We start from the raw sequence: 24,989 nt of genomic DNA on the forward strand, positions 1-24,989 counted from the left end.
ATCTTTATTTATAATTCAATATAAGTTTTGTTTGAATCGAACGGGTAAAATATAATTGATTTTTTTTTTGTTTTTTATTGTGACGAAATGAACCAATACCGTGTGCACAACTTCGGTAGCCGTATAAAGTATATTTTATATATTGTAAGCTATAGCTAGTGTTCGTACCATATCCCTACCATGACTAGCTAAACTGACACCGTCTTAGCAACATCAATGCCCTGTCAATTTCGACCGAACAACATTGGTACTGTATCCTTCTTATTGGAACCACTATTCGTTTTTATGGTTTTCAAGCATTGTAAAACACGTGCCAATATCATTTTGGTCATATCATTACTTTTATTTTTCGGTTGTATTTTTTAGTTAGGGGTTGTTTGTTTACCTCTTAATGAGGCTCTTAATGGTTCAGACCTCTTACTGGTTCAACACTTAATGGTTCAGACTGTTTGTTTCGTGAGTAGATGTCTGAATGGTTCAGACATTTGCCTCTGACTGATTAAGATTCTACAAAGTCTGAATGGTTAAGACTTCTAATCTGAATTGGTTAGACATTTGTCTTTGAAGGGTTAAGTATTATACTGGCTCTTAATGGTTTAGATATCTTACTGGTACAACACTTAATGGTTCAGAGCTCTTACTGGTTCAGTACTTAATCATTCAGAAGTTGCCAAACAGCCCCTTACTATACCAAGTGTTGAAACCATACCGATCTTGTCATAAATCGAACCGATACTAGCCGTAGACCCGCCGCAACGTGCGGGAAATATTACTAGTTAACCTTAAAAACAAATGGTCATATGATTAATAAACCAAATGTGTAAAGTCTCCAACCGATAGATTAAAATAAGTAACATGAACATGTCACAAAGCCACTATCATTACCAATAAACGTTAATATTTTTTTAGGACGAAGAGCAGCCGTAATATGACGTTTTGAAGGCTACGAATGCCTAGGTGGCGTCCAATAAGGTTGCTTACCTGCCAAACCAAGATGAGCCAAGTTATGCTTAAACTTGGATTGTTTACAGGCCGAGTAGAGTTGAGTTGGCTCATTTATACCCGAGTCAATTTTAATCGAGCCATTTCTAAGCAAGTTTCAAGCAATTTAAACAACCCTAACTCATTGGAGCCTCATACCACCAATTGATTTTTTGTGAAAAAACATTCTACAATATTGAAAAAAGAAAGGATTAATATCGTAAAAAAAACTACTTTCTCCTTTTCTTACAAAGAAAATCATTAACATAACGTTATCATACTAAAATCCCTTACACGTAAAAAAAACATGAAAAAGATCCCTAAATGTAGACTTGTCGTAAGTACTTATGATTTTTTTAGTTAATTATTTGTTAACTCTTAACTTTGCAACGATTTGAAAAATTGACGTTTAATCTTTTTTTTTTTCACAAAAAGGTCATATTATCTTATTTTGATAAATTTTGAGTGTTTAGGAGTCATTATTCTAAATACTTTTCCATAAGTACGCACGTTAAAAGAAAGTATATTTAATACAAACAATATAAAAAAGGTTACGTTTAACATTACGTTGTACATGAGTGTACCCACATTATTTCTGACCCAATTGCAAAGACGATAGTTTAAATATGATAATGATTATTGTAACTTGTAAAATACAAACTGAACATAATAATTCTAAATCTATTATCAATTTTGTAATTTCACTATCACTTTCATTTTCATATACAATTTTTTTTTAAGTAGTCAACTGCTAAAACGTCACACCAACAAAGACATGATAAACAAAAGCTTCCACTATTCTCATACCATCAATATCTTATTTTCACACCCTTAACTCCATACAGATTGTATAGGGTTATACAGCCCGTATAGACAGGGGCGGATCTACAGTCAGTTTAGGGGTTCCCAAAAACTCGTTCAATTCGTAATTTTTAACGTTAAAGTATATAGAAAATTCTAAAGGAACCCTTTAATATTTTGTAAGGGAACCTTATCAACAAGTGTATAGATGGTCTACTGGTAAATATGCGCACTTGCTCTAGATGAAAATGGAGGTATGATTCTTTAAATAATAAAAAAAGATATTTTAAATTTAAACGTTTGAACACCATTAGTATCAGTACTGTATAACATCGGTTTAGCTTATTTTTAAAAAATGACGTTGATTAACCTTGTTGTTTTTTATTAATATAATATATAAACGTTTTATAAAATTAGTATTTTTTATTTAACTTTTAATGAAATTCTTTTAATATTACCTTAATTGTTCGAACATCGGTACCGGTACCATATAAAATTGGTTAAGTTTTTTTTTTTTTTTTTTTTTTTTATTAAAATGACTTCGATTACCTTTTTCTTTTTTATTAATATAATATTACGTTTTATAAAACTCCGAATATACGATCATGATGAGGTTATTATTTATCTACGATTCGATCTTCGAACGGGTCAAATACCAACCAAAAAACATCGCTTGTGGTACCATATTCCTTTTTATGGTTTTCTTGACGTGGCAGTACTAAATTCTTGTAATAAATGTAGAAGCCGTACAAATAAAAAAAACTTCTTGAAAAATAATTAAAAATTTTACACAGAAGGGACCTCCCTCCTGCCATTATCTAAACCTCCGTTCACCCGATCAGTAGGGGTAGGATGTGATAACTCACGCGCTAACACCCGCTGCTCTCAACACAATGGATAACACGGTGTCAGATGAAATAGAAGTAGAGATATCAACAACAGGAACAACCAGAGAGAGCACATTCAAGATGAGGGGAGCACCTTCAAGATGAGCACATCATCTTCATCGTCCTCGACATGACGTCATCGATACGAACCACAGGGACAACGTCCCCACCAACACGAGCAACATCCCGCTCATGATGAATAACATTGAAGACCCCATCCCCATCAACAATCACATCGAGGATACCATCCTCACCATCAGGGCACTGGGACAACCTCCCCATCAACAAGAACGTCGCCACCAAGGGCTACAACCTCAATCTCATCATCCAAGTCAAATTGACAATAGAGTCTGAAGGCAAAGACATCGCGATTTGGCAAAAATAATCCATACAAAACATAGGTATAAATAACTCATATATATATATAGGGAGCCGCTAGAATGAGAACCACCTCGATTTGTAAGAACCGCGAGAACTACACCCCACGGAGCGCCGTTCGCCATGATTTTTTTTTACAAGTAGATGTGTATATTATAAACACAGCCGTAAAAAATCATGGCGAACGGCGCTCCGTGGGGTGTAGTTTTTTACACCACAAGTTTGGTGAAAAAAAAGAAAAAAGAAAAAAAATTAAAAAACACCAAACTTGTGGTGTAAAAAACTACACCCCACGGAGTGCCGTTCGCCATGATTTTTTACGGCTGTGTTTATAATACACACATCAACTTGTAAAAAAAAAATCATGGCGAACGGCGCTCCGTGGGGTGTAGTTCTCGCGGTTCTTACAACTCGGGGTGGTTCTCATTCTAGCAGCCCCCTATATATATATATATATATATATAGGGGAAGGTTCATTTGAGAAGAAATTTAATTTGAGAAGAAAAAGAAGAAAGGGCATAATGGTAAAACACTAAATAGTTTATAACTCCCCCATTAATTATGTTTTCTCTCATTAATAAAGCAAAAAAACATTTTATTCCTACACATTTCAAAATTTATCCTACATATATTTTACACTTACCGAAATTTACCCTGCGCATATCTAAATTTATCATGCACATTTAAGAATTTATCCTACACATACTAAAATTTATCCTACACATGTCGAAAATTGTCATTCATCCTAAATTATTTTATCTTCAAAGAGTATATTTAAAAGTGAGTTACAATTTTAGTCTGTTAGCTAATTAATTACAATTAGAAATTTACCTATATGCCCTTATTAATAACATTAAATACACATATTAAATAATTAAAATGGAGCATTTCTATTGGTTTAAAAGTTATTCTTTTTATTCTTATAAAATTTTTCTTCTCATTTTAACCCTCCACTATATATATATATATAGAAACAGGTTCAGGAGAGAACAGTGAAAAATATGAGAACGGTGAGAACGGATCCTGGCCCAACACGTGGCAGGGGGCCCTAATTGTTATGCGGGGGTACGATTGTCCTTTTATACGTTCCCTCCTTATTCGCGTTATAAATCTCTTTCAAATTAAAACTCCAAAGATTTATTGTTAGCTGTTACCTCCTTTGCAAGCTTTCTCAGATCTATGGCGTTTAACGTGGATTATGTTTGACAAAGTAAAATTCGTTGGCGTTTTCTATTTTCGTTCCAACAAATCATGCAACAGATATGGCGTTTTGTTCTTTTATCATTGTTCTATGGCGTTTTTTTGTATTATTATTTTTATAATGTGTTGTATGATTTTTAATAGCGTTATTCAATTATGCAATTTAATCGCGTTTTAATTGGTATTTAAACAATTATTAAGAACTGCAACTGGAGTTTTCAATATTAATTTTAATTGTCGTTTACATTCTAGTATATTTCTTATGTTTTTACGATCATTGGCGTTTTACATCAATTTTATTAGTTTTGAATTTTATTTAGTAGTATTTGTGAACATCAGTTATTACTATTTTGTTAATTTGTGTAAACATTAGTTTTGTTAATTATGGCGTTTTCATTATGATGTTATATTTTGTTAATTATTTATGTTGTTAAGTGTTTTTAATTATTCATCTCATGGCTTTTTATCATGTCGTTTTTAAATTATGTGTTTGTTATTCAATTAATGGCGTTTTAATATAAAATGTTATTACGAGACATCACTGTGTTTTTCTGGTTTTTCTATTCCTCACTGTGTTTTCTCAGACGAAGTTTCTTCCTTGAGTTAAAGGCTTTGCCCCAAAACTGGATTACCATTTATCATTCCTGACGTCAGTGAAGAATTAAAGCCCACAATGGACATGGTATTCTCAAGCCTTGATTATTGTTATTCAATGTATGTTAAGTACGCCAAGGAGTGTGGGTTTTCAGTCAGGAAAGGGACTACAAAGACAAACTCTAAAGGTGTCTTACATATTAAGTATTACTTGTGTACGAGATCTGGGTTATACAAGGACAAGAAGGTTGATACGTTTGACCCCAATCAAAAGGAGCGAGTAGTGCGATCCAACTTTTCAAAGAGGACTGATTGTGGTGCACTGTTATGTGTACTTTTTGAGGCTGGATCATGGAAGGTGTATAAGTTTGTCGAGGAGCACAATCATGAACTTGTTGAACATCCCGATAAGCATTTTCTTCCAACTGAACGACACCTCACTTAGCTCCAGAAGCATGTTATACACAGCATGTCTAAGATGAATTTGGGTCCCGTCAAGGCGTTTAATGTTATGAAGACTTGTTTTGGCGGTTTTGAAGACGTGGGTGCAAGTAAAGTTGAATTTAAGAACTATAAGAGGCACATTAACTTGTTTATAGGGGAATATGACGCTGATATGGTTGTGAGACATTTGAATGAAAGAAACCATTCCCAGCCTAATTTCTCGTATGATTACATCACAGACGAAGAGAATCGTTTGAAGGGACTTTTTTGGTGTGACGATCAAGCTAAACGTAATTACCACGTGTTTGGTGATGTGATTTCGTTTGACGCCACATATCGTTCCAACAAGTAATAATTTATAATTCAACTTCTTCTGTTTTTGGCGTTTTATTAGTTTACATGCAATGGCGTTTTATTATTTTACATGCAATGGCGTTATTAGTTTACATGCAATGGCGTTTTATTATTTTACATGCATTGGCGTTTTATTAGTTTACATGCAATGGCGTTTTATTATTGTTTCAGTTCGTTTTCATATGCAGATACTCTATGGTGTTTGTACTGTTCACTGGTATAGACAATCATCACTGCAAAAGCTGTTGGTTCTCAACCAAAAGTTGTTGTCACTAACCAAGATCCAGCAATGAAGAAGGCTATTTCTGTTGTATTTGTTGACATGAGGCATCGGTTATGCATGTGGCATGTGATGCATAAACTTTCTCCGAAGGTTGTTATGCTTTTTTTTTTACCTTTGGCGTTTTAGGATACACTGCGTTTTAAAATACATGGCGTTCTTTACCTTTTTAGTGTTTTTTTTAATTAAGTTTTGTCTTTGTGTTTTTTTTATGTATGGTGTTTTCGTGTTATACATAGGTTGGTGTTAGGCTATGCAATTCCACCAATTTTAAAGAACGTATTTGTGGTGTTGTGTGGACGGATATTCTCACACCTAAAGAGTTTGAGTCAGAATGGGAAGCGGTTATTGCAGAGTTCAATTTAGAAGATAATGACTGGCTATCTGATATTTTTGCACTTAGGGAATCTTGGATCCCTGCATACTATAGAATGGAGGAGATGTCTGGTCTTATGCGAACGACATCCAGGTCAGAGAGTGAGAATCATTTTATTCATCAAGTGTGCAATTCGAAAGCTACTCTTGTTGAGTTCATGACGCATTACGAGACTGCAATAGAAGCACAATGTCACACACATCGGAAAAAATGATAATGAATCTCGATACAAAAGACCCCAGCTGAAGAGTAGTTACAAATTGTTGGAAGGGCAAGCTGTTGACATATACACAAAAAGTATTTTTGTGACATTCAAGCTGAGCTTATTGGAGTTGCGGATTGCATAAATCAACGTTACGAAGATCAGCCTGATGGGTTTGTTAAGTTTTGCGTAAATGACTTCCAACAACCTTGTACATCCTTATTTGTGGTAAATAATGGCATTTTGGTTTTTATGGCGTTTTCCGTTAATGGCGTTTTATCATATGCAATGTGTTTTTTTACTTTTTAGACGAACATTCTATGCATGGCGTTATAGAGATATTGTTTTTGGCGTTTTTCAGGTAATGTTCCGTATGTCTGATTGCACATGCAGGCGCTTTGAACAGTTTGGTTTGTTATGTAGACATATATTCTATGTTTTGAGAATTATGGACATTAGGGAATTTCCAAAACAATACATTCTGAATAGATAGTGCAAAGAGGCTTCCCCAAACTGCTCTCCTGAATACTCAATTAGTCGTGAATATATGGCCGAGCTTGATCCTGATGTGCAAAGTATGATGCGAGATATTATTTTTTCAACCGAATATACTTTGAACCGTTTATCTGGTAATAAAGAGGAGCTATCCTTATACAAGGATCATGTTCAATCTTATATGAAGAAGGTTCAAGATATGCATATTGTTGCTCCTCCCGCTAGTTCTAGGGATAGATTTGACGAGATAACCGGTCAATATAAAAACGACAAGAATCCGATAAGAGTCCCTGTTAGGTATAAATCCAAAGGTTCTGGTTCTCGGAAGCGCCTGAAATCTAAACAAGAGATAGCAATCGACAAAAAGAAATCAAAGTCGAAAACCGGGGCCAAAGAAAGACAGTGTCAGAACTGCAAAGGCTATGGACACTACGCATCGACATGCAAACAGGCCGTAATTAAAAGAAGATCGACAAGGTCTTCGAGAGCCAGTGAAGAGTAGTTTGGCGTTTTGTATTTTTCATTCTTACAGAACACACACAGATGGTCTTCGAGAGCCAGTGTAGAGTAGTTTGGCGTTTTGTATATTTCAATCCTATAGAACACAGACAGATCTCAGTTTGATGTTTTACATCATTTTTATACATCATTTTTTTTCATCTTTTTTTTCTACCTATTTGTTCATAACATGCTACTTCGAAGTTACATAACAAACAATATAAGATCGGACAAGGAAATCAAACGCAAAAAAAAAAAAAAAACAATAACGCCACTAAATAAAACTACCATAAACTTCTACTTTTGGTCGTGCTAAACTCAATAATGATTTGCTGAACGAGGTGGATAACATTGTTAATCCTCAGTCAAGAAAGATGTGTAACAATGTTATCCATCCCGTTTAGCTAAACTTTATTGAGAACAAAAACTGAATCCCCATGAAATGGCGTTTTTGAAGTTTTGTGGTTTTTGTATGTTTTGGCGTTTATATTGAGGATCGTTCTCATTACATAGAGCGAAAGTTTATTGAGAAAATAGTGTATATCAAAGAAACATGGATTGGAATCTTTGATATTTTGGTTTTTTTGACGTTTATAAGATGATTGGTATAGAAGAAAATATAGGTTTTTGGGGTTTTGGTGTGGATTTTAGTAGTTCTAAGAGTTTGTTTATATAGGAAGTTTTTGGCGCGTATTTTAGGCGTGATTTTTATTACACTAAATGCTAGTAATTAAGTTCCGTCGTTTCACTACTGTTGTTCAGCTTTATCGGTTAAAAACAAAGTTTGGCTTTTTATATCTATGGCGTTATATTATGATGAAGTGTGCTATGTTTGCTAAGGCGGGATTTTAATAGCGTGAGTTTGACGTTTTATGTTAAGTCAAAAGACCCTTTTACCCTTAATGAAGCGCGCCAGATTAATAAAAGTGATTTTATTTACGAAAACGCCACCGCATCATCTAGTCCATAGATTGTTTTGATCAAACGATCCATAAGCGTTCTCTCCGTTAACATATTATACTATACTACACCTATAGGCCTATACGAGACTTATACTATACTATATGATACGATACTACATCCATAGGCATATTCAAAACCTATATTATACTATACGATAGAATATTTAACAATGTTTTTTATTTATTTTTTTAAAAAAAGTTACTTATTATAAAAGTTTGCTAAAACAATAAATATTGTATATAAATGTTTGTAAAAAAACTCACCCTTTATATATGACGTGTATAGGCCTATATATACGTGACGTATATAAAGTGACCAGATGATGTGAATCAGAGTTTCTCTTAGAAATTACACATATACGGGACCTAAATTACACCTATAGTGATATATTAGATGATGTGAATCAGAGATTCTCTTTATATATGGCAGTTATACACCACAGGTACACCTATTCGTGGCGTATATAAAGTTAGGGTTTGAGATGCAAGTAAGTATTTTAGTTTGCAAATATGTACACCCGTAATTAAACATTCAAGGTGGATCGAGGTGGCTCTTTGCCAATATCAACGAAGATTTAAAATAATAATAATAATAATAATAATAATAATAATAATAATAATAATAATAATAATAATAATAATAATAATTCAATATATCTATAACAAATCAATAAAATACATTTATCAAATTTGGTTTGCATTATAAAAAAGTTAATAATGATTCAAGAGTAAATTACAAGTTTTGTCCTTTATGTTTACATCAAATTTCAGGCGCTGTCCTTTAGCGCAAAAGTTGACAGGCGGTGTCCTTTACCTTTCAAAATCTTGCACGTTTTGTCCTTTAGGCCAAACCCAGTTAGTTTTTTTGGTTAAATCTAGTCATGTGCAAGGCACATGAGGGTACTATTTTAATTTCACCATTCGAGGGGCTATTGTATAAGATAAATTATATCAAGGGGCTATTATGTAATTTACTCAAACATTTATTGACCCCTTACTATTCTAACAGACTTTCCAAGTTGCAAAAAATCCCAGGATGTGAATGCTCTTATGGTGGTTCAGCCATGGAACCAGGTCGGGGGCGTAGAGATCACCCACTACCACCACTCTCTCTCCCTCTCTTCTCTCTCTCTCTCCTCTCCTTTCTCTCTCTTAACCCCCTACCACCACCTTCCACCACCACCTCCACCTCCCACCACCAACACCCACCGCCGCCACATCCCATCTCCCATCTCCCACCGCCACCACCAACACCCAACCACCACCGCAATCCGCCTTTCGTACTTCAAACCCAACACAGAATCAGATCACCGGATCCAATACCTCCCTGATTAAACCCTAGCCTACGAACCATCTGAATCAGAACCAACAGTACAGCCAAAAGGCCTAAATTCTTTATAATTACGCTCACAGCAGTCTTCCAAGGCGGGCGAGAAGGTGAGGGACCGGTTGCTTTTTTAACGACGGTTCGTTTTCTTAATTTGGTGGTTGAATTTGTTGGTGTAGGGTTTTTGGTTTGAACAGATCTTTCGAGAAGAGTGTCTGCTTGGAAAGTTAGAATAGTATGGGTGGAGTTTTTGTCGTTTCCGGTGGCATCTAGGGCAGAGTTTTTGTTGTTTCCGGTGGCAACTTGGAAAGTTAGAATAGTAAGGGGTCAATAAATGTTTGAGTAAATTACATAATAGCCCCTTGATATAATTTATCTTACACAATAGCCCCTCAAATGGTGAAATTACAATAGTACCCTCATGTGCCTTGCACATGACTAGATTTAACCAAAAAAAACTAACTGGGTTTGGCCTAAAGGATAAAACGTGCAAGATTTTGAAAGGTAAAGGACACCGCCTGTCAACTTTTGCGCTAAAGGACAGCGCCTGAAATTTGATGTAAACATAAAGGACAAAACTTGTAATTTACTCATGATTCAATATATCTCTCTGTTATGGTGTTCTTTCACGGTGGTGCATATATTGTCCTCTCCCCGGACGTGAAGCCATAAGACGAGGTTTTCCGCAAGTACGCGAGAAAATTGCATGTGATAGTTGTTTCTGTTGATTATCGTCTTACCTGAGCAACGACACCCTGCGCAACATCACGATGGGATTGATGTGCTGAAGTTTTTGGACGTTGAAGTTTTTGGATGACACCCTGCGCAACATCACGATGGGATTGATGTGCTGAATTTTTTGGACGTTGAACTTTTTGGATGACACCCTGCGCAACATCACGTTGCTTTATCTCGGGTGATAGCGCTGACAGACACATGCTCATCATATTGCTCTAAGAGCCTCTGAATTCAACTTCCAACAACTCCGGGTACGTTAACATCCATTGTCAACTTAACCAGCTGGATATTTGGTTTTCATTGATATATTGTCTTTAGTTAAGTATATTTATACTTCATTTCATCCGTTGAAAACATCAACAAGTATTTTTAATGAAATTATTGGCAAAGAATGATTCAATCTTATCGCTATAGTATTTTAACTCAAACATCATAATTTGTGATGGATCCCATTTGTATTTAATAGCTCAAATGGTTATTAAATGATACATAACATTTTCATTTTCATATTCATGATAACCTCAAAAACTAATATGTTACTCACCCGACACGGACCAAAAATTCAGACTTTGAGTTAAGAAAATGTGGACCTGGTTGCTGATGAGCTGCATGATGTTTTGAAGGTAATTGGGCTGGTGGCAATCCAGCCACTCTTTGGAGGTGAGGAGGGAACAGATTCTGAAATACGACTGGAAGGAACACCCATTGTGTCCATTAATTGGAATTATTGGTCGTGGAACGCATTCATGCCGCTAGGTGAACCCTACAATAGAGACCATCCTTATTGGACCATAAAATATTCCCAGAATATTTTCCTCCTGATTATTAGCCTATCATTATTTTGTTACCATGTTTAGTTTGATAGGTTTTTGTTAGGATATTAGGCCGTCATGATTGTGCTTGTTTGTAAGAATTTGACAAATCAATGAATATAAAACAATGTAAAGTGCAGCGGAAATGAATACAAACTTTGTAAACACAATCAAAGAAGTGAATAGTTTGATAAACACATGCTTCCTCATTAAGTCGAATGATTACAATGAAAATCAAAAGATTACAAGCATGCTTACATAACTAAACTCCCCCTCAGCCTGATACCCCAAGGTTGGTTGCTCAAGATGAAAGGATTGAATTGAGGAGAAGAACTCACCCAAAACGATCAAATGTAACAGTACATAGCACTATTACATTTATAGAAAATCCAAACCACTGAAGCATCTCAGCTGACGTCACCATGAAAGTGACATCTAACAACCTAACAAACTCTATCTACTGATCTATACAACTACTGCTTTGCTAACTACTGATATTGCATTACTTTACATGAGATGAATAAAACTGCTGCTGCATCATTCTACTGCTGTGAACCCAGTAGTACTTGTCATGATCAGCAGTGCTTGACTCAAGGCAGCAGATTGAACAACAGGGCTTTTAGACTTCATCAGTCCTTGAATAGAACAGCAGTTGTAGGTCAGCAGATGTTGATAAAGGCAGTACTTTGAAGTCTTTCAGATGTTAGATGACCACTGTCAAGGGGAAAGCTTAATGTAAACAACTGCTTATTGTGAATCCACTGTTCCGAACCGGTTTTGGCTTTACATCATCTGTTCCTCTGTAGGGTTCAATCCCAACAATCTCCCCCTGGAACGGATGATGCCAAAAACCTTCATTATTCTGGATCTTTATTGCTCATCACAAGTTCCCTAACTTGTCCTTTGAATTGTAATTCAAAGCCAATGGAACTTGTATCATCCTCATCCCTGCACAGTGTAAGCTCAAGGAGATCTTGCGAATCTTCAACACCCAGGCCAAGTGTTGTTTCCCTTGATATATGCTTCACTTCACCATTGGATCTGAGCAGAGTCAATACATGGGTCTTTTGATCAGACATCCACTTTAGTATTTTTGAATCCAATGGGTTTCTTGGGAGAGATTTATTTGAAAGGATGAGTTTGGAGATTGAGGCCTAGTGATGACAACTTTGAGCATTGTCTTAAGATTTTGCTGTTTTATGTAGTTCTGCTCTAAGTGTCTGAAGAACCATCTTCATGATATATTCTTCTCAAGCTTGGACTTCTTTTGATATATCTGCATCCATCTGCTTTGTTTCCTTCTTTGATGAAGGATGGCAGCAGGTGATGTTTGTGGTGGTGTGTGTTGATGTGGTATTGGTGGCAGTTGTTTGGGTGACATATGTTGTTAATGGTGGAGGTGTAAGTGATTTTGTGGGAACAGAAGTTGTGGTTGAAGTAGTAACTGGCTTAGTTTTAGAAGCTGTGGTGGTTGATTGCCTTGTTTTTCTAACAGGACTCTTCATTAATGAAGTACCATCCTCTTCTTTTTCCTTTTGCAGAACTAAATTTTTCTCAACCAAAGCTCTACTCTCATCCCTTACCCATTTAATATCAGCAGTGGTTTTGAGACCAGCTGAATTGACTTGACTTTGAACGATCCTCATTTGTGTATCTTCATCATCTGCTTGAATTTTCAGGGTTCCATCACCTCCCTTTTCCTTTTCTTTGACAGATGTTTCAGCAGAAGTTACTGAAGGATTTTCCTCAGAGTCATTTTTCTCCCCCTTTTTGGCATCATCAACTCTTTCGAAGATAGTGCAGGGGTTGAAACAAATTCCACAGCTCATCTGGAGTAGGAGCATATGATGTAGTAGCTGTTGGAGATGGTGCAGCAGTGGATGGTACCGTTTGTGCTTTCAACAACTGTTGCAGCATGTCTTTGATTTTTGCAACAGATGTATCCAGTTTATCAATTCTACCCGTCAATTATTGGTACATTAAACCATTACCCAACTTAATGAGGTCATCTGATTTCCCACTAGTAGTGGTTTTATCAGTGGTTGATGTAGGGAGTGTACTCCAAACACTATCCGCTGATGCCCCTTTTTCTTGGTACTGGGGACTTCTTTCTTCGTAATGAGAAACACTTTTTAGTGAACCAGTGAAGACTGGATACACAAGAGTTCCCAGTGAAGAAATTGCCTTCAAGGAAGTCTTATTGATGAAACTACTGTCCAAGTGCAAACCAGTGGGTTCAACACTTGTAGTAGCTGCTTCACTTGAATTACCACCAAGAGTTACTTGTAACTCAAGGGGTGCAACCTCCTCAGTTGTTGCTGGGATAGCAGAGGTATAAGCATCAGACTCAGTCACTTGTTGGAGTGTACTCTCAGTGATAGGTGGTTGAGAGGAACTGATTTATGTCTGAGTTATATCCAAAGCATGCAACAAGGTCATTATTGATGGTGGTATTTGTGAAATGATGATGGGAGTTGAAAATGAATTTGCCCCGGGCAGTGGGCTGTGGATGATGGAATCAAGTGATTCCAGAGCATCATAATTTGGTGTCCCTGTTCTTACAACCTGTTCCTTTTTAGAAGAAGCAGGAGGAGTTTGAAGCATGGGTTGAGACCTTTTTACCATCTGCTGTGAGGAAGTAGCAGCAGTGGTTTCTAGTGACTTTTGTGTTTTCACTGGCAGTTGCTCTGGGATCTCATCTTCCAAAGTTGCCTTTATTGTAGGTTTGGGGGTTTTTGTGTTTATATTGTTTTGGTCTTTTGGTGGATTTAGGTGTGGGTTTCACAACAGTTGTTTTGCTGCTGTGATCACCTTGAGCAGTGGGCTCAACAGCAGATACCTGAGGAGCAGTGTTTGCTGCTAAATTCTGCTCAGGAACCTCTGCTTGTATTTTGGAAATAATGGTTTCATCAGACTTTAGAGATCTATTGAAAAAAAAATTCAATTTTAACTATTTTTAAGGCTTCATTTTGATTTTCTGAAAACATTTTGACGCTTTTTACACATGGAGTACAAGATAACTTGCTTTGATCCATGTTTAGCATTCTAATCCTAGAGATGAAGTTTTCAAAGGTAGATGTATCAAATTCTTTGGTTTGTACATCTGCCAACTGATCTTTAGAATGGACATGATGCAGAGACATCAAACCTTTTTCATAGCAATCCCCCACAAAGTGGTGTCTGATGTCAAGTGATGATGGATGAATGAGATACTGGATTTTGGTCAAACACTGTTTGTTCATCAGTGGATGAGCTTTAACAGCTGTTTTGTACATCTACTGCTCTGATGATGGAAATGATTTTAGTATCACGTCCAACATCTGTTGATGGTGAATGTGAGTTACCTTCAGAATCAAATTCTTGACAAACACATTTTAGATGCTAATTTATCAGAATTAATCATATCAACAGGGTTTACAGGGATCTTTAATGTAGAAAATTTTCTGGCCCTTGCATTCAGGTTTTACCACTTATCTATTTCAAGTTTTGAACACTTCTATAGATTTTGACAGTGGTTGAGTATCCCAGATGATCATCACATTTAGCTTTGATCACCCATTTTGTGTTTTAATATTCCCTTTGAGAACTTAGAGTAAAACATGAGCAACCAGATGTTTGAAATTTGTTAACAATCAATTTTGATATGAGATGGAAACTTGAGTTTGAAATGTCCCTAACTATTTCACCATCTCCTTTTGATTCATTATCAAGGAATATATCACCCTATGCAAAAAATAAAAGGATTCTATATCCCAACAGGTGATTGAACTTTTACTATAAAAAACAAGTAAAAGTGCAAAGTATATCATTCTTAAGGAAAAATAAAGAATAATATATCCTGTTTTATTTGAAGAAAACTTTACAGAGAAAAAGAGTAAAAGTTTTCTGATAATAAGATCAATTAGATCTGGTGTGTCTCAAGAGTTAAAGTGACTTTGAATTAGGTCAAGATCATTTCATTCTCAAGCTTAGGACAATGGTCAGTGGTTTGAACCAAAGTCCTGTAACCACCGTTTGGTACCATTTCCTTGTCTGTTGATTGTTACCATGAGGAGCCCGTTCACAAAGGTTTTGAAAGTTCTTTGTGAACCTTATTACCATGTGAATAATTTCTGAGAAATTTGGCCTATTCCTCTTTATTGAAAAATATCTGGAGATACTTTTGTTACCTGAACTTCCCTGATACAGTGATTGAGCATGGTTGATTGATGACATTATGTTTGACCAAAAATGCAGATCTATTTTTGGTTTTCCTTTTGTAGGATTAACCTGTGGACTCTTAAGTGTTTTGAGTTTATACTCTTTTCTTTTGAATTCAAAAGTTTTGAGATAAACACACTTTTGAGTTTTTGTAATTTTTCTTCTTTCCCTTTTTACCCTTTCCATAGAAGAGTATTGAAACTTTTACTGAAAGGTTTTCAAGGAAAGAATACTCAATCCAAAATCATTTTCAGCAATGTTTTGAGAGATTTGGACATTTTTGCACTTGCTTATGCCAAATTCCACATTACTCATGATCTGGATATTTTGACTGCTGATTTTCTTAATGTATTTTTGACATAGTTGATTTTTGGTCATTTTAGAGGATTTTCAACCTGTTTTTCAATACATAAGATCTAAATAGCTAAAGTTTTAATTTTCCTCTTTTTATGCTAACAAAAACACTAATGTTATCATCCGAACATAGATTTTCGTTGACATGAGGTAAACACCTTAGCAGCAGTCATGATAAAAACATCACAACTTTCATAACAACAATTGAAATCAATTTTGTAAAATAAAGAGATTATACCATAGTTATCAGACATATTTTAAGATCTGAGCACTATAGGTGTTTTATGCATCTTGGTTGTTTTACAGAGTATCTGATCCATCATTTTGAACATGATTTCTCGTTGCTCTGTTTTTCAACTAAATACAATCAACCTTAGTATCAATGAATTTTGAGCTGAACTGTTACGTCAAATTGATTGTTAGATCGAATTTGACTGTCCTCGCTCTGATACCAATTGTTAGGATTTTAGGTCGTCATGATTGTGATTGTTTGTAAGAATTTGACAAATCAATGAATATAAAACAATGTAAAGTGCAGCGGAAATGAATACAAACTTTGTAAACACAATCAAAGAAGTGAATAGTTTGATAAACACATGCTTCCTCATTAAGTCGAATGATTACAATGAAAATCAAAAGATTACAAGCATGCTTACATAACTAAACTCCCCCTTAGCCTGATACCCCAAGGTTGGTTGCTCAAGATGAAAGGATTGAATTGAGGAGAAGAACTCACCCAAAACGATCAAATGTAACAGTACATAGCATTGTTACATTTATAGACAATCCAAACCACTGAAGCATCTCAGTTGACGTCACCATGAAAGTGACATCTAACAACCTAACAAACTCTATCTACTGATCTATACAACTACTGCTTTGCTAACTACTGATATTGCATTACTTTACATGAGATGAATAAAATTGCTGCTGCATCATTCTACTGCTGTGAACCCAGTAGTACTTGTCATGATCAGCAGTGCTTGACTCAAGGCAGCAGATTGAACAACAGGGCTTTTAGACTTCATCAGTCCTTGAATAGAACAGCAGTTGTAGGTCAGTAGATGTTGATAAAGGCAGTACTTTGAAGTCTTTCAGATGTTAGATGACCACTGTCAAGGGGAAAGCTTAATGTAAACAACTGCTTATTGTGAATCCACCGTTCTGAACCGGTTTTGGCTTTACATCATCTGTTCCTCTGTAGGGTTCAATCCAACAGTTTTCTATTTATTCTCTTGTTTGTTCTCTCTTTTGCATATACGAAAATAATAAAACAAAACCCTAAAGTTCCTTTGATCTCCAGAAATCTTCATGGTATCAGAGCGGTTGTAAAACCCTCGATACGGCTAACCTAGAATGGCTGGAGAAGACAACAAAAGGGTACCGAAGGCAATGCTGGTACCGCAACCGACCACAACTCACCTTATTATCTCCATCCCTCTGATTTCCCAAAGCAGCTCCACGTAAACGATGTCCTTACGGACAACAATTACACCGATTGGTCACAGGAGATGACCAATTTTCTGTTCGCCAAAAACAAAATAGATTTTGTTGATGGAACCCTCAAGAAACCAGAAACCACAGCGCCCGAATACAAGCCATGGATGCGATGCGATGCTATGATAAAAGGATGGCTTTCTGCGGCCATGGAGAAGAACATACGTGATAGTGTGAAATATGCTAGCACTTCAGCCGAGATTTGGTCAGATCTGCAGGAGAGATTCGGAAAAGAAAGTGCACCGAGAGGCTATGAATTGAAACAAAAGATAGTAGCAACCAGGCAAGACGGGGCCATGGTTTCTACGTACTACACGAAACTCCGATCTTTGTGGGATGAAGCGGGTCAGTTTTTTCCCTGTTGCACCTGCAACACGTGCATATGCGAAGTCGGTAAGAAATTGTTGAACATATTGAAAAGGAGAGGTTGTATGAATTTCTTATGGGGCTCGATAGTGAATTTGCTGTTATAAAGACTCAGATCTTGGCTACTAAACCAACACCCACCTTGGGGGTTGCCTACCACATGGTAGCCGAAGATGAGAGGCAAAGGGCTATAAGTAATGAGAACCGAGCAGCCCCTGAATCAGCTGCCTTTAAGGCCTTTCAGAGGCGTGAAGGGAGTTCTGGCCAACCGAAAGACAAGCAAAACAACAGGCCGAGAAAAGAGAGCAAGGAGAACGATTATTACACCTTTTGTGAAAGGAATGGACACAAACGTGAAGGATGTTTCAAGCTGATTGGATATCCGGACTGGTGGCCCGGAAAGAAAGAAGAAAAAGCTAAACCGAAGGCTGCTTGCATGGAAACAAAATGCAGCCTGTCACACCCCCAAAACCCACCTGCGGAGTATCACCGCTTGGGAGCGTGACTGACCAGGATCAATCCACCAATCATATAGAACAATGTATATAGTAACAACAATTGTAATTAAACCAAACCAAATCCATATGAAAGGTGTTCCAAAACATAAGTAAGTTATCACTGTTTAGCGGAAGCGTATAGATAAAACCCATCATAATAAAGTATCAAATGTCATAAGTGTTTAACAAGATAATCACGATCCAAGCCCACAACAACCAGCTCCTCCCTGTGCAAGCTCCATGTATCTAACGACCTGCAAGGCATGTAACAGAGGATCAACAACTAGTTGAGCGAGTTCACAGGAAGTAAATGCGTAATAGTAAGTTCGTTTGTGACATGTGGCTCTACTGGGCCGATAGTACGTTCTATTGGTGGGGGCTTCCCATGATGTATAACCACTAGACTATTCGTAACCATAAGTGTTCTACATATCCCGAGAACAGTAATACGTACAAGTTTACGTAGGTTTTACGTAAGTATCCTTCACAACCGAGGATAGGGGTACGCGGGGGTTTACGTAGGTTTTACGTAAGTGCCTGACACAACCGAGGCAGTAGTGAGTATCAGTTCACGTAGGTTTTACGTGAGTGCCCTTCGCAACCTGAGGACAGTGAGTAGCATAAGTATACGTAGGTTTTACGTATGTGTCCTGCACAACCGAGGACGATGGTATGGTAGTCTAGTAACAGTGTATGTACGAATCTAGTCAATCTCATTCCTTCAATCCCATTCCCAAGCCCTTGGGAATCCCATGCCTTAGTAAGAGTGTGAACTCACCTTGATTTGCTCGGTATGTTATTGCTTCTAGGGTTTATTAGTGTTTAAGTCCGTTACTCACGACCTAATGTATATTGCACATAAACCCAAGATAAGTGTTGACGTTCAATTAGGGTTTACAGGTTCTTGCTGTTCAACAGTCACTTACAGAATCATATCGCACAACTTACAGATTCATATCACACAGTAGCATGCGGTTATTGTGTCATACAGTAACATGTAGCATATCAGTCAGTATCACATAATCGCGTACAGTAATAGACAATAGCATGCAGTAGTATGCAGTAGTAATAGACAATACAAAACTCAGAGCATGTACCATTACAAAAGTTCAGATCATGTTGTAACATACATTCATAGCTCCATCTTTAACAACACACAAGTCGGACAGGGCCTTGCCCTATTACAAACTCGGACAGACCAGTGTGGGGGGGGGGGGGGGGGTAAAGCTCGGACCATATGAGGGTTGGGGGTTAAAAGTCGGATCATGAGGGAGAGGGGTTGAAACTCGGACTCACCCTTTTAACATTCACAAAGTCGGACCCAAGGCTTTATGCCAAAAAGTCGGACAACATGGGTGGCTCATGAAACTCGGACAAACAAAGTGACGGGGGGGCTTCCTGTTTAAAAGTCGGACCAGAGGCCCAAGGCCTAAAGTTCGGACCCCCTTAAATAAGAACAAAGTCGGACCAAGGTACCACATTAAAACTCGGATAACCATTATCTTTAAAGAGGTCGGACAAGGATTCAAGGCCCAAGAACTCGGATTATTAAGGCATGTCAAAGCTCGGACCTTATGTTAGCAAGAAACTCGGACCTATTAACCTTGTTACAAAAGTTCGTACAAAGTATAAGTGATCAAAACTAGGACATAAAGCTCGGACTTCTCATCACATTAAAAATTCGGACTTGGATCATTCACAAAACTCAGACTACAAGTAAAATTAATCATCGAGAGCAGAACATCATTCACGTGAACATCAGTTATGTTTTAGTATTCATACAATCCAAAACCCTAATTTTCTTATGCATCTGAATAGCGGTAAATCCAATTTCTTAATCAATCATTCTACAAATCAAGTATCTTAATCATCAAGCAATGATTACACAATGATCAACATCCTTTCATAATAAATCAGACTCAATCAAAACCACAGAAGTATCAAACAAGAGCTAGGGTTTTCATGAACACATAATCAAGAATTGATGCGATCAACCAATCAATTAGGGTTTACAAGTATCACAATAACCATTAAACAATTACCTTGAATGATTCTAGAGAGAATGTGGAAACAAAAGTGATGAATGTCTTGCCAATGATGATGGTGATGATTGCCAGAGAATGTGAAGTACGTGCTTTGGATTTTTGTGAGAATGATTAGTGAAAAAGGGATTAGGGTTAAGTATCTCTAAGATTTCACTAATTACCCTCTACCTCCCTAAGTATCATATTTTACACATGCACACCATCTCATAACAATTTCATAGTTTCACCACCAAGTTCATATATTTACCAAGTCTTTCACAATTAACAAACAACCATGCACAATCACACAATACGATTCATTGCATCAAAACGTATACAATTCCAAAGCAATCAATTATGCAAGTAAACAACTAAATAATAAATGAACGTGCAATAAATGCTAAATAGGAAATCTTGGAAATTCGAGTTGTCACATTATCCCCAACTTGAAAGAAATTTCGTCCCGAAATTTAGCATGCGGTTACTGAGGAAGCTCGGCAAGTCGTATCGTTTACTGGTTTTCCTGGGGTGTCACATCATCTCCCCGTTGCTTTGGAATTTCGTCCCGAAATTCCGCATTAGTAGCTTCAGTCTCAGTAGTGGTTGCATTGGTTCCGAATAACTGGGGGTACTTTTCTTTCATTTGGTCTTCGCGTTCCCAGGTGTACTCTGGGCCACGTCGGGAGTTCCAACGAACTCGAACAAGAGGGATTCTCTTGCTTTTGAGGACCTTAACATCCTGGTCCGTGATTTCAACTGGCTCCTCGACGAACTGCAACAGCTCGTCGATAGTGAGTTCCTTAAAAGGAACTATGAGGGTCTCATCTGACAGGCACTTCTTCAGATTCGACACGTGAAATACATTGTGAACTGCACCGAGTTCGACTTGTAGGTTTAGTCTGTAGGCTACTTTTCCTATTCTTTCAGTGATTTCGAACGGTCCAACATACCGTGGATTGAGCTTGCCTCGTTTACCAAAACGAACCATACCCTTCCAGGGTGAGACTTTAAGTAGCACTCGATCCCCAACTTGGAACTCGAGCGGTTTTCTGCGTAGATCAGCGTAGCTTTTCTGGCGATCACGAGCCGCCGCCATGCGTTGTCGTATCTGTGCTATTCATTCAGTAGCGTCAACTACCATTTCTGGACCTGTAATCTGACTATCTCCCACCTCTGCCCAACAGAGAGGTGACCGGCATTTACGTCCGTACAATGCCTCGAATGGAGCGGCTTGTATGCTGGTGTGATAACTGTTATTGTACGAAAACTCCACTAAAGGGAGGTGCGTTTCCCAGCTGTTGCCGAAATCGATAACACACGCCCGAAGCATGTCTTCTAGACTTTGAATCGTGCGCTCAGACTGCCCATCCGTCTGAGGGTGATATGCTGTGCTCATGTCTAAACGAGAGCCAAACGCTTTGTGCAACGCTTGCCATAGTTCTGAGGTGAATCGTGCATCTCGATCCGAAATGATGGAGGTGGGCACCCCGTGCCTCGAAACAACTTCTTTAAGATAAACGTCTGTGAGAGTGGAGAACTTATCCATTTCCTTAATAGCCAGGAAATGTGCAGACTTGGTGAGTCGGTCCATGATCACCCATATAGTATCATTCCCACGCTGAGATCTAGGCAGGCCAGTAACAAAATCCATGGAAATTTCTTCCCATTTCCACTGTGGTATTCTGGGTTGTTGCAGTAGGCCTGAGGGTTTCTGGTACTCTGTCTTGACTCTCGCACAAGTCAAACATTTGCCGATGTACGTTGCGATGAGGGCTTTCATGCTAGGCCACCAGTATGTAGTTCTAAGATCGTGGTACATTTTATCCGAGCCTGGATGTACCGAGTAGCGAGACTTATGAGCTTCATCCATCACAAGTTCTCGTAAACCGCCGTATAGTGGGACCCAAATGCGTCCTGTTACATAGTAAGCGCCGTCTTCCTTTTGTTCTAATCGTTGCCTTGAGCCGCGTAAGGCTTCAGCCTTTACGTTTTCTGGTTTCAATGCTTCCACCTGAGCATCTCGTATTTGTGCAGGAAGATCAGACTGAATAGTGAGCTGCAAAGCTCGTACCCCCTAGGTAAAGTATCTTTTCGACTTAGAGCGTCAGCCACAACATTGGCTTTGCCTGGATGGTACTTGATGGCGCATTCGTAATCATTAAGTAACTCGACCCATCGTCGTTGACGCATATTCAATTCCTTCTGCTTGAAGATATGCTCGAGACTCCTGTGATCAGTGTAAATAGTGCACTTGGTACCGTACAGGTAGTGTCGCCATATCTTAAGCGCAAAAACAACAGCTCCCAGCTCTAAATCGTGCATCGTGTAGTTCCGTTCATGAACTTTGAGTTGACGAGAAGCGTAGGCAATAACTTTATCCCGCTGCATCAATACACAACCAAGCCCCTGTATCGACGCGTCACAATAGACTACAAAATCATCCGTGCCCTCTGGCAATGAGAGAATAGGTGCGCTGCAAAGCCTATCCTTTAAGTACTGAAAAGCCATTTCTTGTGTATTACCCCAACGATAGCTAACACCTTTCTGTGTCAACATAGTAAGCGGCTGTGCGATCTTGGAGAAGTCTTTAATGAATCGCCTGTAATACCCCGCCAAACCCAAGAATTGGCGTATTTCCGTTGGTGTACGCGGTGCAGGCCAGTTCCTGATCGAATCTACCTTGGATGGATCGACATGAATCCCATCCCTGTTCACCACATGGCCTAAGAAGTGGACTTCACGAAGCCAGAAGTCGCATTTCGAAAACTTGGCGTACAATTGTTCCTTTCGAAGAAGTTCCAAGATAAGGCGTAAGTGCTGCTCATGTTCCTCCTGACTCTTGGAGTAGATCAGAATGTTATCGATGAAGACAATGACGAACTTGTCTAGATAGGGTTTGCACACCCTGTTCATAAGATCCATGAAAACTACAGGCACGTTCGTAAGCCCGAACGGCATGACTAAAAACTCGTAGTGACCGTAGCGAGTTCTGAATGCTGTCTTGGAGACGTCCTCATCCCGGACTCTCAGCTGATGATAACCAGACCTTAGATCAATCTTGGAGTAGTAACTCGGCCCTTGCAACTGGTCGAATAAGTCGTCAATACGAGGGAGAGGATAGCGGTTCTTCACTGTGACCTTGTTCAGTTCACGGTAATCTATGCACATTCTGAAAGTGCCATCCTTCTTTTTCACAAATAGTACTGGAGCTCCCCAAGGCGAAGAGCTTGGACGAATAAAGCCCTTGTCCAAGAGCTCTTGTAGTTGCTTTGACAGTTCTTCCAGTTCAGTTGGAGCCAAACGATACGGTGCGCGAGCTATAGGTGCTGCTCCTGGAGCTAGCTCGACTTGAAACTCGACTTGACGATGAGGCGGTAGACCTGGTAAATCTTCAGGAAACACTTGAGGAAATTCGCGTACAACTGGAATATCCTCTATTCTTTTCTCCTTTGTCGATGCATCAGTAACAAGTGCCAAGATAGCCGTATGACCCTTCCGTAAACATTTCTGAGCCTTCAAGAAAGAGATGATGCCAACCACAGCACCACTCTTGTCACCTTGAACTTCGAGAGGTTCCTTTCCTGTACGAGGAATACGAATAATCTTCTCCTTGCATAGGATCTCCGCCTGCTGCTTGGATAACCAATCCATGCCGATGACGATGTCGAAACTACCCAAAACTATCGGAATAAGATCAATAGAGAAGGTCTGACCCGCTAGAACGATGTTACAACCCTTGACTACATGCGCGGCTTCTACACTTTTACCATTTGCTAGTTCTACGACATGTTTGGTGTTTAGGGGTGTTGGTGTACGTTTTAACAATTTACTCATTTTCAAAGACATATAACTCGTATCCGCACCCGAATCAAACAAAACAGTAACATAAATATCGTCGAGAAGAAACTTACCCATAACGACGTTGGGATCATTTCTGGCATCACCCTGCCCCAACACAAACGCACGACCCCTTGCTTCATTGCCGTTGTTGTTCCCACCATTGTTGTTGTTGTTGCCATTTCCCTGATTGTTGTTATTGTTGTTGTTGTTCTGGTTCCTGTTTAGCTGAGGGCAGTGCCTTTTGAAGTGCCCTTCTACGCCGCAATGAAAACACCCCTTGTTGCCCTGTTGCTGATTCTGCTGCGCTTGTGGCTGCTGCTGATTCTGGTTCACAGGCCGAGGGCTTCTACAATCTTTGGCCTCATGACCCATCTTGAGGCATCTTTGACAGCGGCCCTTGTTACACTGGCCACTGTGGTGTCTGTTGCAGTTGTTACACTTTGGGAGGTTCCCTCGATATCCACCCTGCCTGTGGCTGCCTGAGGAGTGCTGACTGGGACTCTGATAACTGTCAATCTTTCGCTGCTGAACCTGTGACTGAACTGAAGCTGATCCCTTACTGGAATCCCCATCCCATTTTCTCTTGTTGTCACTGGGAGTAGCAAGTGTAGCAGAAGTAGTGGCGGTAGCAGTAGCGCTGATACGTTTAGGCAGCCTATTCTGATCCACTGCCTGATCTGTGATGCGATGAGTGAGGCGTTGAATAGCCTGAATGTTGCCAAGATTAGCCGATGTCACATGGCTCTGAATTTCTGGCGCCAAACCCTTGAGATACAACTGAATACGCTTAACTGGAGGGTCCACCATAGTTGGACATAGCACGGCCAGCTCATTCGACCGTTTAGTATAAGCTTCGATCTCTGACCCAACCATTTTCAAATG

General features: G+C 38.5%; 3 protein-coding genes across 3 annotated transcripts; 2 read left to right on the top strand and 1 right to left on the bottom strand.

The window, feature by feature from the left end:
• Nucleotides 1–5,319: 5,319 nt before the first annotated feature.
• On the top strand, nucleotides 5,320–6,986 carry LOC110942542 (protein FAR1-RELATED SEQUENCE 2-like). Its single transcript, XM_022184316.1, has 5 exons — nucleotides 5,320–5,598; nucleotides 5,863–6,012; nucleotides 6,159–6,388; nucleotides 6,807–6,858; nucleotides 6,957–6,986. Exons 1-5 carry the CDS (start codon nucleotides 5,320–5,322, stop codon nucleotides 6,984–6,986), a joined length of 741 nt encoding a protein of 246 aa, XP_022040008.1.
• Nucleotides 6,987–12,579: 5,593 nt separating this feature from the next.
• LOC110942541 (protein PRY2-like) lies at nucleotides 12,580–13,158 on the bottom strand. The gene has a single exon (XM_022184315.1). The coding sequence runs from the start codon at nucleotides 13,156–13,158 to the stop codon at nucleotides 12,580–12,582; it is 579 nt and encodes a 192-aa protein (XP_022040007.1).
• Nucleotides 13,159–17,394: 4,236 nt separating this feature from the next.
• Nucleotides 17,395–17,853, top strand: LOC110942540. Its single transcript, XM_022184314.1, has one exon. It carries the CDS (start codon nucleotides 17,395–17,397, stop codon nucleotides 17,851–17,853), a length of 459 nt encoding a protein of 152 aa, XP_022040006.1.
• Nucleotides 17,854–24,989: the final 7,136 nt, after the last annotated feature.

The sequence above is a fragment of the Helianthus annuus genome, chromosome 6, assembly GCF_002127325.2.
Source record: "Helianthus annuus cultivar XRQ/B chromosome 6, HanXRQr2.0-SUNRISE, whole genome shotgun sequence".
Lineage (NCBI taxonomy): Eukaryota > Viridiplantae > Streptophyta > Magnoliopsida > Asterales > Asteraceae > Helianthus > Helianthus annuus.